At 43.0% G+C, this 15,700-nt stretch overlaps 1 protein-coding gene across 1 annotated transcript in view; it reads left to right on the top strand.

Annotated features, from left to right (window-relative positions):
• Nucleotides 1-620: 620 nt before the first annotated feature.
• LOC110956404 (genetic suppressor element 1-like) overlaps nucleotides 621-15,700 on the top strand; it is a 53,153-nt gene continuing 38,073 nt past the window's right edge. Inside the window, exon 1 of the mRNA XM_022201839.2 lies at nucleotides 621-1,375. Coding sequence (XP_022057531.1) covers nucleotides 1,339-1,375 — 37 coding nt within the window. The 5' untranslated portion in view covers nucleotides 621-1,338. The remainder of the gene's footprint in view (nucleotides 1,376-15,700) is intronic.

Genomic DNA, 15,700 nt, shown 5'->3' with positions numbered 1-15,700 from the left:
CATGTGACCAGGTCTGAGGCTATATATGTGTGTGTGTGTGTGTGGATGATACACTTATGCTGGTCACATCACGGCACCAGAGTGTCTGCGATCCATAGCAGCAGACTGTTGATTTTCAGCACTGGAGGGCTGAAAAAGAGGCGAGGAGGAAAGAGAGGGGAGGAAGAGGAGATGTGAATGAAGCAGATGCTTAAGGGCAGGTTTTAACCCCCTCCTCTCCCCTCCACACACACTTTTCTTCCCCTTCACTCTCCCTTCCTCTCTCTCTCCCATGATGAATCAGCTGTCACTCAGGCACCAGTCCAATCTACTGATAATGAGAACTGCATCAACACCCTCTCGCCTCTCTTCCTCCCTCTTTTCTCTTTCTCTCAATCTCTTTCTACTCGCGCACACGCCAGCTAAATCATCCTTCCTCCTCTCGTCACATTTCATACACACAGACAGACATGTGTGCACGCCGCACTAACACAAACTCATTCATCTCTCCCTCACTCATCTGTCTTATGATTCTCCACCCCTCTTTTTTTTCCTCCCTCCCTTCCTTTCTCCCTCTTTTCTCTCCCTCCTCCTCCTCCTCCTTCCTCCTCCTCCTCCTCCTCTTCTGTGCTCGCTGAGCTGAGCAGTCAGTGGTGGGACTGAGGCAAAGGAGGGAGGATAAAGCAAGAATAGAGACAGAAAAGAGAACAGAGGCACAGAAAAACAGATCATTATACAGCAAACGAGCAAGAGGCCGCTGAATGAATAACAAGGAAGGGATTACAAAGCGCAGGACTAAAAAAAGGAGAGGACGCCGACTGAAGATTCTCTCTCTCTCTACTCTCTACTCTCTCTTTCTCCCACTCCCTCCCCCCTCTCTATCCTTCCTGTCACCCTCCCAACTCTCTCAGAGGCTCTCCCTCCCAGACGAGCTCCTCAGTAAAAGATGGCATGAGCACACTGTCACCCATCCTCAGCTTGTGGAGTATTTTTCCCCCTCTTCTCTCTTACTCTTCCTGTTCTTCTTTTTTTTCTGTTTTCCTCTGGTTCCCCCCCTCTTCACCTCCTCCACCACCTCCTCTCTTTGCTCTGCTCGGGTTCAGTCCAGAGGGTGAAGAGGAGGGGAGCGAGGTAGATAGATAGAGGCTGACCTCTCCCCTCCTCCTTCCTCCCACCCGCAGGGCCCAGAGAGGAAAAAGAAAAAAGAGAGAGCCAGAGCAGGGATCCGTCTGATGACTTACACCAACAACAAGCTCCTTAACCCAGCCGACCACAGCCTGATCCCCCCGCCCGCCTCCTCCCTGCCTCCTCCAACCCAGACTCTGACTCCCAGAGTCAGTGCAGGAGGGAACCGGGATCATGTTTGGATTAAAGACTCCACACTTCTACCTCCAAGGTAAGACCATGTTTTATTCTGAATGCACACTGGCGGGCTCTGTGGTGGTATTTCTCTGCTCTGTGACTCTGGATCAACCTGCAGGCTGGTCCCACGGCTGCACACAGTGAATTTCCCCTTTCATGCAATGTTTCTTTAGAGACATAATTAATGGCTTGAGTGATGTCGCATTGATTTAGTGTAGAAGAATAAACCTGAGCTTCTGTATTCGTCACTTTTTGATATCGCGAGTCATTTTGATCATTTTCAAACAGAAACCCAACATTTCTGAGCAACTGTTTTCGGCATTTTTCTCAGTTTTTCTATTTGCTGGCAGTGCGTGACATCCTTTTTGTGTTTTGTGTTTTCTTTTTGCTACTATTGTCTCAAATGTGGAAATGTGGATTCCTCTATCTTCTGAAGTTCTTCTGCTAAACATAAGCTTAACAGAATGAATCTAAATCAGACTATAAATCAATCATTAATATATAAAGTTTAGATTCTTATCAATTAATTAAAAATGATTGGCTGATGTATAGGAAATTAATTAGCGACTACTCTGATAATTGGTCGATTCATTGATTACTCAGTTAAGACAAGTTTTTAAGCCATAGATTTAGCTTCTAAAATGTGAATATTTGTTGTTTTGTTCACCTTATATGGTATTAAATTAAATATTTGCGTGTTTGAGACTAAAAACTACCTTGTACAGCTCTAAAATCATGCATCCATGCTGTCATTTGTGGGATATTTTGCACTTGGCATCTACAATAACTCTTTAGTTTATTTCTCATTTGCTTTGGAGCTTTAACAGTCTGTATGTTTATTATCTGCTGTGTGATGCACAACAGAGTGCGGCCGGTGTGAGGCCGGAGACAGGTGTGAGGTTACCTGAGAAAGGTGCTCAAACAGGCCTGATAGCGGGATGACAGCACGACACCACAAAGGGAAGCCGGGAGGGGCGAGGAGGTCAGTGAAAAGGCAGCGTGAAGAAGAGAATTAGACTGACAGGCTGAAGAGGGAACAAGGAGAGGAAAGATGTGGGAAGTGTGTTCATTTATGGAGTTAAAGAAATGACAGTGTTTGAAAGCAAAACGCCGTCTGCGAGAAGGCAGACGGGTCCATCTCCCTCAACCTTGACCCTGATCTCTGACCTTTTAGTTGTCCCGGCCAGACTGCGGTCAACGATTAGAAGCTCGGCTGTGGCAAAAGGTGAAAAGCGGGAGACGCAGGGAGGGAGGGAGGGAGGGAGGGATTGATGGGGGGAAATTAGAGGGCGGAGGGCAGATTAAACAATGTTCTTTGCCTTGTGAATCTTTCATGCTGCTTTTTGAATTATACATCTGCTTTCATAAATGATTGAATCAGAGTGATTATGTGGTGCTTTGTCATTGTTTGTATGTTTTTGCGCGCGGGTGCGTGTTTGTATCTGCGTGTGCATGAGAGGAAGAAGAAGAAAATCTCTCCAGGAAGCAACAGCCCTCCCCTCCATCCTCCCCTCCGTCCTCCACTTTCTCTTTCATCCTCTTTTTTTTCCCAGCTTCCAGGTCTCGCTTAATGTCTGTGCCGTGTGTGTGTGTGTGTGTACTTTTGAACGCCTGCGTGCACGAACTTAACTGTGCATGTGTGTAAATGGGTTTTTGTCGTAGCTGCCACCTTTGTGTGTGTGTGTGTGTGTAGTTGTGTGCACCTGTCTATGCTGTTTGTGTGTGTCGAATGTGTGTGTGTGCTCTCATCACTCACACACTGGAAGATGCCCCAGCCCCCTCCTGGTCCTAACTGCCGTTGCTGTGGAGACTGTGACAGCCACACACTCGCTCCTCAATGATCATTTGACAGTGTTGGGGGTGAGGGGTAAAGGGTGTGTGTGTGTGTGTGTGTGTGTGTGTGTGTGTGTGTGTGTGTGTGTGTGTGTGTGTGCAATGTACAGCGATTGGTGTGTGATTAGTCAAGGTAGAAGAAGTGGAGCAGCGTGAGGATTAGAGAGGAATGGAGATGAGAGGCAACAATAGAAAATCAAGTTAATGATACATATTATCTGCATGAAAATCTTTCATGAAACCATCAACAGGAAAAGGACAAAAAAAAAGTGTGAGATAGAAGACGTGTGTGTGCTACATTTACGCTTTGTTACCCAGAGCACACCGTGACCTTAACATGGTATCACAAGGAAAAGAAAGTGGCATTTTGCTATCTCCCACTCTCTGGACCCCCCTCGGTGAAATGCACATTACGGCAGTTGAGTGTTTTTTTTTTTTCTCTCCCTCAGTGACTTGTCACTTGATCATTATACAAACGTCTTTTTAAAAAAATGCATCTTCTAAAATCAGCGCGTATTCCCAGGAGAAGCAGCATCAAGGGAGGCTGAGAGTCGTGAAATAAACAAAACCGCCACCTTTTATGTTTAAATGATAAAGAGGGCAAAATTCTGTTTTTCTTACTGTAAACAAATCCCATGAAAAGACCAAAACCGACCGTGTTAGTCCATTTTTAATACTTAACGCTCACCAAATCTGTACTCTCATGCTCATGTGTTACTACAGGAATATATAAAAGCTGATCCTTTTCTTTTAATGGCCAGGTGATGTAGTTTAAAAAAAAGCAGAAGTAATGCATATGAATTAACACACATTTGGCAGGCTAGCAGGTATTTACAGCAGCAGAGAGGTGTATGTGGCACTCAGTCAAACTAAACATCATTTTAATGAATTTATGTCAACCGGTGCTGCAGTGTGGCTCGCTGATGTGCTTTTAATATTACTCTTTCTGGCACAGCACCAACGTTACATCAGGCGTTGGATTCAAGGAAGCAGCGAGGCAGGTTTAACATAGCCGGGCTTTCTTTGTGTTAGCTGGCTCAACAAAACCTGAATCCCAGATTAGCGCTACTGGGTGTCACTGCAAGGTTTTTTTCATTGTCGTCTGATGTGTCGGGTGATTCTGTTTCCTCACAAAATGAACCGATCACTTCAGTCAAGAGGAACAGGTAGTTATAAAAATGTGAAGAGGAAATTTTACGACTGTGAAAAGTGCTGTTACCTCATGCAAAAGAAGAATGCTGTCATTCGTGTTAGTTCACATATTTATTTCCTCAATCAGCACATGTTTAATGCAGTTGTTATCTTTAATGTCACTGGTGCGTGTTAGAGCTTCTGGACTTTAAACTTTATGCATTTAATCACGATATTATTTAGACCTGACACTGTGACGTAATGAAGAAAACATGGAAATCATTTAGTTTTTGGCCAAATCAAAGTGAATTTAATGCAACAGATTTAAAAAATACCAATAAAACAATAGGTTTTCTAGTCTGCGTTCTGTTAGTTGCAGTCAGCAGTGTGGAATGGACGTGGCAGCAAATCAGACCAAACATAACGACACACTGATGCTTTTTCTTCATCACTTCATCACATTCTAAATGCATGTAGGTTCAGTTGTTACACAAACAATGATGTGCTGCTGCAACTGTTTAGCAAAATATGGCTCAACAGGTTTGCAGATATATTTCACCAGCTAAGAATCTATCCTCTTGCATACATTTTTATTTAAAAAAAAATTATGTTCATTATGATGATCATGTTTTTACAAATTCCATACTTTGTAATGATGGAAAGAATCACTTATTAATAAAAAAATGACTGGATATCACTAAAAGGTCAACTAAATAACCGTCCCAATTTAACAACAAACAGCTTCTAATGAGCTAAACAACAATAAAATGAGCTGATTCAGAAATAGTTTGGATTGAGTTCTTTTTATTAAGTTGAGATAATCATGACAGATATTTCTTTTTTTGACAATATATCAAATTTTATATGGAAAATAACAAATTGTGTCTGTGTCTGAGGAATCACTTTCCACTAAGTTCCCCGTTACAAAAACAACCTCTCCAGGAAGTGTGTTAATTCCAGATCACATGACCTGCTCCACATGATGTCATTTCCTCCTGAAGAAAAGACTGGCCAGACTCCAAGGCTTTCTGAGTTATTTCATATAAAGTAGTCAGCAGCTTTACTACAATATCTTTAGAAATAACTTTCAATTTTACTCACTTGTATTTATAATATTTAGAAGAATCTTTCTGTAAAAATGCCATGTGGTGTTTAGTTATAAGCGGTCTTGTTGATTTTAGGCGTGAAAACAGCAAAAATGTCAACTATGATACAAAAAGTCCCACTATTATATACTGACCCAGCTGACATCTAACCAGCTTAAAGAGAGCCAACCTTTGTGACTCTAAAAACTCTGACCTTTGGCTCAGCATACCTTCTAAACCACTCATCTCACTTTGCTGCACACCCCTTTGTTAGTCCGACAGATTCATTATTGCTCTTTTTTGGTGGGCTGAAGCCTTTCTGTGTGGAGCTTGCATGTTGTCCCTGCACCTGTGTGGGTTTTCCTCAGGTGCTCCAGCTTCCTCCTGCAGTCTAGTGGGCTAACTGCTGATTCTATATTGACATTAGGTGCGAGCGCGCTTCTGTTTGCGCTGACCTTTTGATGAACTGGCGACCTGCTTATCCCTCCACCGGATAAAGCGCCCATAGCTAATGTATGGATGGATTTGTTGACAATAAAACAAATTAGCAATATCAGCAGACTTATCCCAGCAGGTTTAGAAAAATTCACCCCCTGTTCTCACGATGTCAGGAGGTCAAACCCGGCTCAAAATGTCCACATGGAGAATGGACACGCGCTCGGTGACATTTGTATTTCCGTCCATGTATGCATTCGCCCAAATGCACACACACACATTATCCGTGGTGAGTCGATAGGGTGAGAAAGCCAGGTTGTTGACGTGTGTATTAGCCTGCCATATTTATTGGCTGCTGTGGTATTTTCAGGAGCTGGGTTGCTCTGTTCAGCTTGACCTCGGCATTGATTTCCATGATATGTGTTAGAATTACAAGGACACTGTGGCTTGTGATTTATGGCAGATGTCACATGAACACACACACACACACACACACACACACACAGAGCCCGGGGCTTTCACACTGTGAACACGGCATTTGATAACTTCACTCTAAACGTTTTCCCTGCATTGTGCAGCAGCAGCACAAATAAATACTAATTTCTCAGGCTGCAGAAGAGTAACGACTTCTGCAGACTTGTAAATTGTGTATCGCAGTGGGATGAAAGATTTACTCAGGAGTCTGTGGTTTGGAGCTGCTGTAGTGTCATTGAGCAAACGGTGAAGACATAAAGATTTTACCTCCAGCAGCACACATGGCTCCAGTTTGGTGTAAACTTACTTGAAACGGTGTATTTTATGTCGGCGATATCCGACACGGTTGGTTGTTTTGCGGTACAGGCAGACTAAAACCAGTCCTGGGAGCCTGTAATGATAGACTGAGGATGCCTTGGTGGTGGATCAGTATCCCTTAATTTGTCTCTCGCTGCCTCCCAGTTCTTTCTTCTTCTTTCTTCCCCTTCTTCCTTCTTGTTTCTTACTTCCCTCTTTTTCTTTCCACCTTGCTTAAGATGCGAGGTAGGCTCACGTGTACGTGCTGCGGTTGCGTCCAGAATCCCACCTCTGCTTTAGTCTCTTTATTCTAAATAGGACACGATTTGTTGTGTGTTTACAGTAGATGTATATGTTTCAGTGGGTGGAGGAGCTGTTGGCACGTCTGTGTGTTTGGCCATGATTCCTTTCTGTATGTATGTGTGGAGAGCCTTTGTGTACTCACACGGGAGGCTGAGCTGGGTGCTGCCTCAAAGGAAGCTGCTGTCAGGCTCTCTTGTGCTGTTAATTGTATGTGTGTGTATGTGTGTGCATTTGCGTGCATGTTTGTGCCTACTAGCGTGTGCCGATGAAAAACAGGGTCGCGGTGCTCCACCTCAAGGGCACTGTTATTAATGATATGAATAAAAGACCATGACAACAGCTTGATAACACAGAGGAGATAAAAACCGCACACATGCAGACACACACACACACACACACACACACACACACACACACACACATACACACACACACAAGCATCATGTGGGAGCTGGATGACTTTCTTACGCCAAGAAAGAAAAATACAAAGAATAAAAGTACAAAAAAAGAAAAAAAAAACAGAAAAAAAAAACAACCATTATCTATTTTTTATGTTGTCTATTCTCCAGAGACGGTGAAAATAAACCCAAAGCAGGGGTGGAAAAGAGAAAGGGAATGAATAAAACAACGTGTTTGGTAATGTCTCAAGCAGCAAACAAACAAGTGAGCAAGTAAGCAAGCCACCCTAACTGGTCAAAAAGCTGGTGTCACTAATGAGCTCTTAATTAACAGAAGATTCACTTAAAGCACGTGTGGACCGAGCAGCGCACAGACACGCTCACACGGGCAAACATGCCTCCTCTGTGATGTTTACATTCATTTAGAACAAGCGGCCAGCTTTGATGTGAGATCTCACATGCAAGCACACATTTACACAGACAATGCACACACACACACACACACACACACACACACACACACACACACACACACACACACACACACACACACACACACACATGCATGCATGCAGCCTGTCTGCTCACTGGGCTGGGGAGATTGGGATAAATGCCAGCAGATTTTGACCTGAGGTGATAACAGCAACTCCTGGTAGCTCTCTCTCTCTCTCTTTCACACACACACACACACACACACACACACACACACACACACACACACACACACACACACACACACACACACACACACACACAAACATGACATGCACATGCTCCAAGTTAAGCACACGCATACACCAACACGCAGAGTAAAATCGTAATAAGCAGCTCGGTGTACGATAACGAGCAGATGGCGGGAGGATTAGCCAAATGAAAATACAGCCGCTCAAATTTGCCGGCATTAATATTTTTTTTTTTTTACAGGATTTCATATTCACAAACACACACAAACACACACACACGCACACACAAAAGAAAACACATACAGTATTTATCCGTACAAGTGAAACAGAAAGAGAAAGAGAGAGATATTCAGTCCTCTGCTCCCGCTGGTCCTGCACCATCTGCATGTTCATGAACCATGTCAAAACATAATTGATTGAATGTGTTGGTGTGTGTACGTGTGCGTGTGTGTGTGTATGTGTGTGTGGGGCCTTTACAGAGTGCTGGTTAACAGCAGTTAGATGGCAGTTACCATCAGACGGGGCATGCATGCTTCATAATGCAGATGTAGGTTTGCACATGCATCGCTTTGGGGGGTTTCCAGAGCTCACACGCACACACATGCACACACACACACACACATGCACACCTACACACACATAATCAATGATGTCACCTCACTACAAAGCCTGTTGAGCACCCATGGGCACAGCTCTGTCTGCCACCTGGCTGCACCATGTTAGCTGCTTCCAGTGAACTTGCACATGTGACCGCACACACACACACACATTTATGCACACACACACACACACACACACAGAGGGTAACTCACAGCCGTCTCCTCTCCAACTCATTAGCCCTTCTCCTCCCTGCGCGTTTAATTGTGTCTCAGCTTCTTCTTTAAACTGCAAATGTGATCTGACTTCCAGTTCAACCAAATCTAAAAACACATAAAATTCAATTCATCACATAATCATCCACAGAGTTTGCTCTGAAACGGGGGTGGACCATTTGTTTTTATCCACGCTAGATAGTTATATCAGTGCCAAAGCCATGAATATCAATAGCGAGCCCCTTTTATGACCGTATTAAAATGATTGATGTCGCATCATGTGGGGGGAAAGCCATGTGTCATGATTTCAGTGCATCGTTAACAGGCTTCATTTAATTACCTTGAAATGATTAGCCAAAATTTGGAGCATGCTTTCCTGCAGTTCTCTGTTAATTACTTAATCACATGCATGTTAAATGTTAAAAGGCAGTTTTAGGTGATAATCAGGAAAAAAATGAGCAGAAATGATCATTGGATTATGCAGATTAGCCTGCAGTCGACAGAGAAACAAAGAAAGGCGTTTATGTGTCCCAAACTTATTTTAATGTAAAGACTGATCCTATTTGGGAGTATCGAGCTTCAAAAATCAAATAAAAATATTCAAAAGAAGACCTGGCTTAAACACACAAGCCACTTAAAAAATAAAAATGAAATTCCATTCATTTTGTTTTTACTGGAGCCTCAGGGAGATCTCATCGAGTCCGCTCATTTGCGTGGACTGGCCCTTTAAAACAGATGCCACTCCATCCTGGGTTAATTCAAGCTTTCTGTAATGCAAATAACTCGATGCAGTTTACGTTTATGAGTCGACGCTTATCTGACATATCGGGTGCAACAAGTACGACAAAGATACAAAAACACAATTAACGAATCAGGAACCTGTCAAGTATGTTCCCACATTCTCTTGTGCTCACACGACACAAGCACACACACAAAAAAAACACGCAGCTACAGGGCACATGTTTGTTCATATGTGATCTCTCACCACCTTGTTCCGCTTCTGCCTGAATTTGCATAATCTGCATAATGATGGCGGCTTTAATTGCCCACGCCCAGGTAAGGGATCATGTGGTTAAGTGGGAGATCATAATTATGTAAATAATTGGCCTGACCACAGCAAGCTGCTGCTCTCTGCCACCCATCTGGAGAGAGAGAGGAGGGAGAGAGGAGGGAAAGTGGTGAGAAAAAGACGGGAAAGGGATGGAAAAACAGGAGGAGTGGAGAAGGAAAGGATGCAGGAATCAGGACAGCTGAAAGATAAACAGAGGGAAGAACATAAGGTGTCTAAAATCATGATGATGATGAGAGAAGAATTAGAAAAAAGAGGAAGAAATGAAGTGCAATAAGGATGAAAGAAAGGGAGTCTTGTTCTCAGTGAGTCTCTACAAAATAAGAGCTTTTCTCACAGTGAACTCGTCATGGATAATAATATTAAAAAGGTCAATAAAGGTACTTAGAAGACTCAAATCATGTGCAATGTGCTATGTAGAGAAACAAAACTCACATCACAATGTACAAACATTACAAAAAAGACAATAGCTACCTTTAAAAACAGATCACTACATATGTAATGTGTAACCTGTAACGTCACATATGGCGTGTAATTTAGAGGAGCTTAAAAATAATAGACTTCAAAACAGAACTCAGTTACACTTGTGAATCCCAAACAGCTTCTGGGTGTTTTTATTTACTTCTATGACAACACAACAACTGTGACTTTTTGAATAGAACTCAGTTATATGTTCTGTACAGTTTCGTAAATTCATAGGCCGAATGCAATTCATCATTTAACAAGGGAAGTGAATGGGATCTTTACTTATGAATTATTTTACACAAAAAATGGATTCACATAAACATTTTTCCACAGGTGTTACTAATACTGGACAAAATTGGAACATTACATGCTAGAGATATTTTATATTTTTAATTATTTTCTGTACATTTTTTTCTGTTTGTTCCATGTAAACAGCCTGCAGTTCAGCTGAACTTTCTGAATTATTACTCCGCCATGAAAGTGAAGCCTTGGCGGAGTTATGTGACGATCGAAGTTGGTCTGTCTGTCTGCCTGTCTGCCTGTCTGTCTGTCTGTCTGTCTGTCTGTCTGTTAGCAACATTACTCAAAAACCGATTGACAGATTTGGATGAAATTTTCAGGGAAGGTCAGAAATGACAGAAGGACCAATTGATTAGATTTTGGCAGTGATGCGGCTTATATTCTGGATCCACGAATGTTTTTAAGGATTTCATTCGTCCGAAATGATACGACTGAGCGGCCTTGGCGGAGTACTGCGCTCTCTGACTGCTTTTCTAGCTATTACTGTCACTGTACTCATTGATTTATTCTTTACTGTCAAGAAGCACTGAATTTTTTGTCTTTTACAGAATCTTGTTCGTGGAAATGGTATTTTTTTTAAAGGAGACAATGATCATCTTAGTTTTAGTTAATTTTCCAGACGAAACAGCACGTCATAGGAGTTTATAGTGTGTCAAAAAGTTGAAAATCCAATGATTCTCTCTGTTTTTACCAGTTTCTGTCTCTGATAAATGCTCAGATTTTTGGCAATTTCTAAAAAGATGAAATACCTTTCAAACCCACCGATGGGTTTTGGGGTCCAGAGGGTTAAACTAAGGAAACTACATTGTTTCTGCTGATGAAGTTCATGTGATACCACCAAAAGTTCCAGGACAGCTACCAAATGGATGCTGAGGTGGGATTGTTTTGTCAGCAAGAATTAACTCCAAACCTTCTGAGCTAAGAAGCATTTAATTTAATCAGAAAAATAAAACAAATATGCACCTACAATGCCATGACAGCCAATTAACAGCTCCAGAAGAGCTACTAAATGGACCTTGAGGTGGGATTGTTGTTCCAGCGTTGATATCTCCATTACTATAACTGTGAGGACATTAAACTGACAACACTTATTCTCCTTCCATAAATCTAATCCCTGAGTCTTAACTCCACAAATGTCGCCCCTTTTAATACATCAGATCTCGCAAGATGTCTTTATTTTCAAAGATTATAGAAGTATAGCTGCACGGCAACACGCGTGTGCACGTGGAAGTGCGCGCTCACACACGTCTGCCACTGTATCCGCTGCACAGATGGTAAAGGCAGCAGCCCCTTCACACAGACAAAGGGAAGGTAATTCTCTCTCTGCAGGACGTGAACAGAGCTGGAGCTGGAAAAGAGCAGCACACATCAACACTCCCCTCCCTGTTTCCTCGTCTCAGCCCCAGGCCAGCAAACATCACAGGAGTAAACTGACAGTGTGTGTGTGTGTGTGTGTGTGTGTGTGTGTGTGTGTGTGTGTGTGTGTGTGTGTGTGTGTGTGTGTGTGTGTGTGTGTGTGTGTGTGTGTGTGTGTGTGTGCGTGAATGTGTGTGTCAATGTGTGTGTGTGTGTGTGTGTGTGTGTGTGTGTGTGTGTGTGTGTGTGCCGCTAAAACAGGCTCGAGGAGGAGAGACGGGAAAAATAAGAGAAGAGGGGAGAGAGGGAGAAAATGAGAGAGAGATAAAATGAAAAAGAGAGGGAGAGTGCAGAGAGGGAGGAGGTAATAAACAGGATTAGTGCTTATCTTTACAGCACTGTGTGCGTGAGTGTGTGTGTGTGCACAAGCGTGTGTGTGTGTGTGTGGGTTTGTGTGCGTTTTGCCTGAGGACAGAGTGACTGACTCCAGCATTACCTTTGCCAATGTGTCTCCATCCCCAGGTATCTCTTCTCTCTGGACTCCCTCTGCTTTGTCTGTGCTGGTACACATTGTACTCTGTGTGTGCACACATACTGTACATGAATGTGTGTGTGTGTGAGCGTGCACGTGCTGCATTAAAACCACAGTCTCCCTGGCTGTAGTCTGTGTGCTTGGAGGGCTGTGAGTTTATGTGTGTGTGCAGAGGTTAAAGCAAATTTGTGTACATACAGCATGTGTGATAGGAATCTGCTCTGTGTGTGTGTGTGTGTGTGTGTGTGTGTGTGTGTGTGTGTGTGTGTGTGTGTGTGTGTGTGTGTGTGTGTGTGTGTGTGTGTGTGTGTGTGTGTGTGTGTGTGTGTGTGTGTGTGTGTGTGTGTTTGTGTTTGTGCACACGTGGTGATCGTGAACATACCACTGTACAGTACATATGTGCGTGTGTGTCCGTCCAGCTGCCTGAGGATAAAGAGTGCACTCATCTCCTTGTTGCCTCTGCAGTTTGTCTTCACTGCCTGACTTGCCAATAAATCTCACCACTGTGTGTGTGTGTGTGCACGTGGACGTCAGTGTTTACATGTGTGTGTGTGTTAGAGGGAAAAATGTTCAGAAGGTGGATTTGGTTGCCATTCTAATGCTCGTCCTGCCTCGTAGCACCATTGTATGTGACAGTGTTTCTGTTTGTAATCTCCTACCTGACCACAGCTAACAGGCTGCTACAGCATCTCACTGTCGTCGGATGGGGAAGGAGGAATATATTTAAATAATCAGGGGTTTGGGTTCATGGCTGATATTATGCCTCGCTGCTTTTGTAAATGAGCATCTGTGTGTGTGTGTGTGTGTGTGTGTGTGTGTGTGTGTTTACGTGCAGGCGAGTGCATCTGTTTTCAAAGACATCTGTGGATGTCTTGGTGGATTGTTCTTGCAGCACTATCCCCAGCACTGTTCCCTTCTTCAGCAGAGATAAATAGACAGAGAAAGAGAACAGGAGATGGAGACAAACGGCACACGTGCTTGCGTGTTTGTGTGTGTCTGCGTCTGCATACAAATGCGTGTATGCTTGCATGTGTGATGGATAGAGGGCTTTATGAGAGAGGAATAGGCTAATGACCAGGTCTCCAGAGGCAGTAAGATTCCTGGAGCTATTACTGCCGGAGTTCATAATGGCCTCTGTGCTTGGCCTCTTTTACACGCTGCTTAATGGGGGATCCTACAGTCACACTGCCAAGTATAACCCACCCGGAGAATGCACACCGCTGTGTGTGCTTTGACCCCGGCGCTGCATGCAAACGCACACAAAAAACACACAGAGCGGGAGGCACAGTTTTCGATCAGCTTCTCTTTCGTGCACCTGCAGCTCACACACAATTTTTACAGTTCGTCCTCTTCACACACACACACACACACACACACACACACACACACACACACACACACACACACACACACACACACACACACACACACACACACACACACACACACACACACACGAACACGCACACACACTAACACACACCCACACGAACACACACACCAACCTGTATAGGTCACAAAGGATGGAGGTGAGACACCCACCTCAGAGAAAACTGAGAGTGTCTGCCTGCAGTGCACAGCCAAACCATAAATCATGTCAGGCTACACTAGTCTCTGCACACGCACACAGACACATTCACACTGCATACACACACATTCACTCCCCCTCTTTTCTCTTGTGTAGGTTTGAGTACAAGAGAGAGGGATTTGGGGATTATAGGGGAGCCTCACTTTTTTCTTTTCTTTTCCATTGCTTCCTTCAGTACTTGTTGTTTCCATAGAGAGAAAAGTAGGAAAGTAGGGGGCTGCTAATCTGTGTGCACATGCGTGTGTGTGCGTGTGAATAAATGAGTGTCTATTTTGTGCTTATGCAGGCAAGTGTGTGTGCGTCTTTCATCACTGAATGGATCTCAGGGAAAGACTTGAAGGAGACAGTCTATTCATTGAGGAAAACATCAAGGCTGTTTGGTGCTACTGTGTTGTCTGGCATCTTAGAAATGCAAGAGGAAGACAGGAAGGAGAGCGGAGACATGGAGAGCGAGAGGGAGGAGAAGGATGGACAAGGTAGAAATCTGCACTCTGAAGCGCAAATTGATGCAAAACAGCTGTTAAATAGCTGCAAAGTGGAGCAGCTGCTTGGGAGACAAGGAGAGAGGGATGGGGAGATGAAGGGATGAACGATCAAGAAAGACACAGACAGAGAGGCCCAGGGGAGATGTGGAAATATTAGACTAGATGAAGCAGCCGGAGCGAGTTTATAGCACATGATGACAGATGAACGCTGCTAAACGTGTTTATGATTCCATACTTTTATAGTATGTTGGTAACTTTAGTAAACATGTGGAGGAAGTCAAAAAAACTGTCATCTCATTGTAGTGTGAGTATTTAGCTTTTCAAATTTTTGTTTGTTCCAATACAACACCATTAAACACTTCAAAATTTAGGAGAATTATTTGAAGAGATTTAATCCTGTTAAATTAACCCTCTGAACCTCAAGCGGTTGTTGTTTTTGTTGCTCGTGTCACGTCTTTTACTCACTGTGGGCCCATTTTTCACCTCTGCCACTGTATGGAAATAGCACAACTCTGACTGGAAATGGAAAAGAAAAGGGAACAAGTGAAAAAAGGAGTTTTTAAAAATATTTCTTTTACAAAAAAAAAACTGTGCCCACAAGTTGTTACCAGTACTGCTAAATACATACATAAATAAGTAATTAAAAGAAAATCTTTCCATACTTATCTTCTCCCTGTTCAGTGGAAGCACGGCATACAGTTCGGCTCTTTTCAACCAAGAAGTTCCAATTTTTTTGTCACATAATTGTTGGCTGCAGCTTAGTGATTTATGGCTTTACAGTTGCAACCAAAGGTGCAAAATTATAGATTTTTTTCAGAATCTGGTTACGGCAAGAACTTTATTTTTGGCAGATTTTAATGGGACATGAAGGAAATATCACAATTCTAAGCTTTTATTTGATTAACCTTCTTGATGAAAGATGAGCAGTTCAATGACTGTTAATAAATTGGAAATCCCACGATTCTTCTGTATTTACAGTTTCTGGCACTGAAAAACTGCATAATTGTATAATTTTTTAAAACACATATCGTTCAAAGCTGCTGGCAGGTTTTGGGGTTTCAGAGAGTTAAAACAAAAAGGAATAAGTAATGTATTTGTGTTCTTTGCCGGTTA

This window comes from Acanthochromis polyacanthus, chromosome 8 (assembly GCF_021347895.1).
Source record: "Acanthochromis polyacanthus isolate Apoly-LR-REF ecotype Palm Island chromosome 8, KAUST_Apoly_ChrSc, whole genome shotgun sequence".
In the NCBI taxonomy this organism is placed as follows: domain Eukaryota; kingdom Metazoa; phylum Chordata; class Actinopteri; family Pomacentridae; genus Acanthochromis; species Acanthochromis polyacanthus.
Note: the sequence above shows the minus strand (reverse complement) of the source record. Positions and strands in the feature narration are given on the sequence as shown.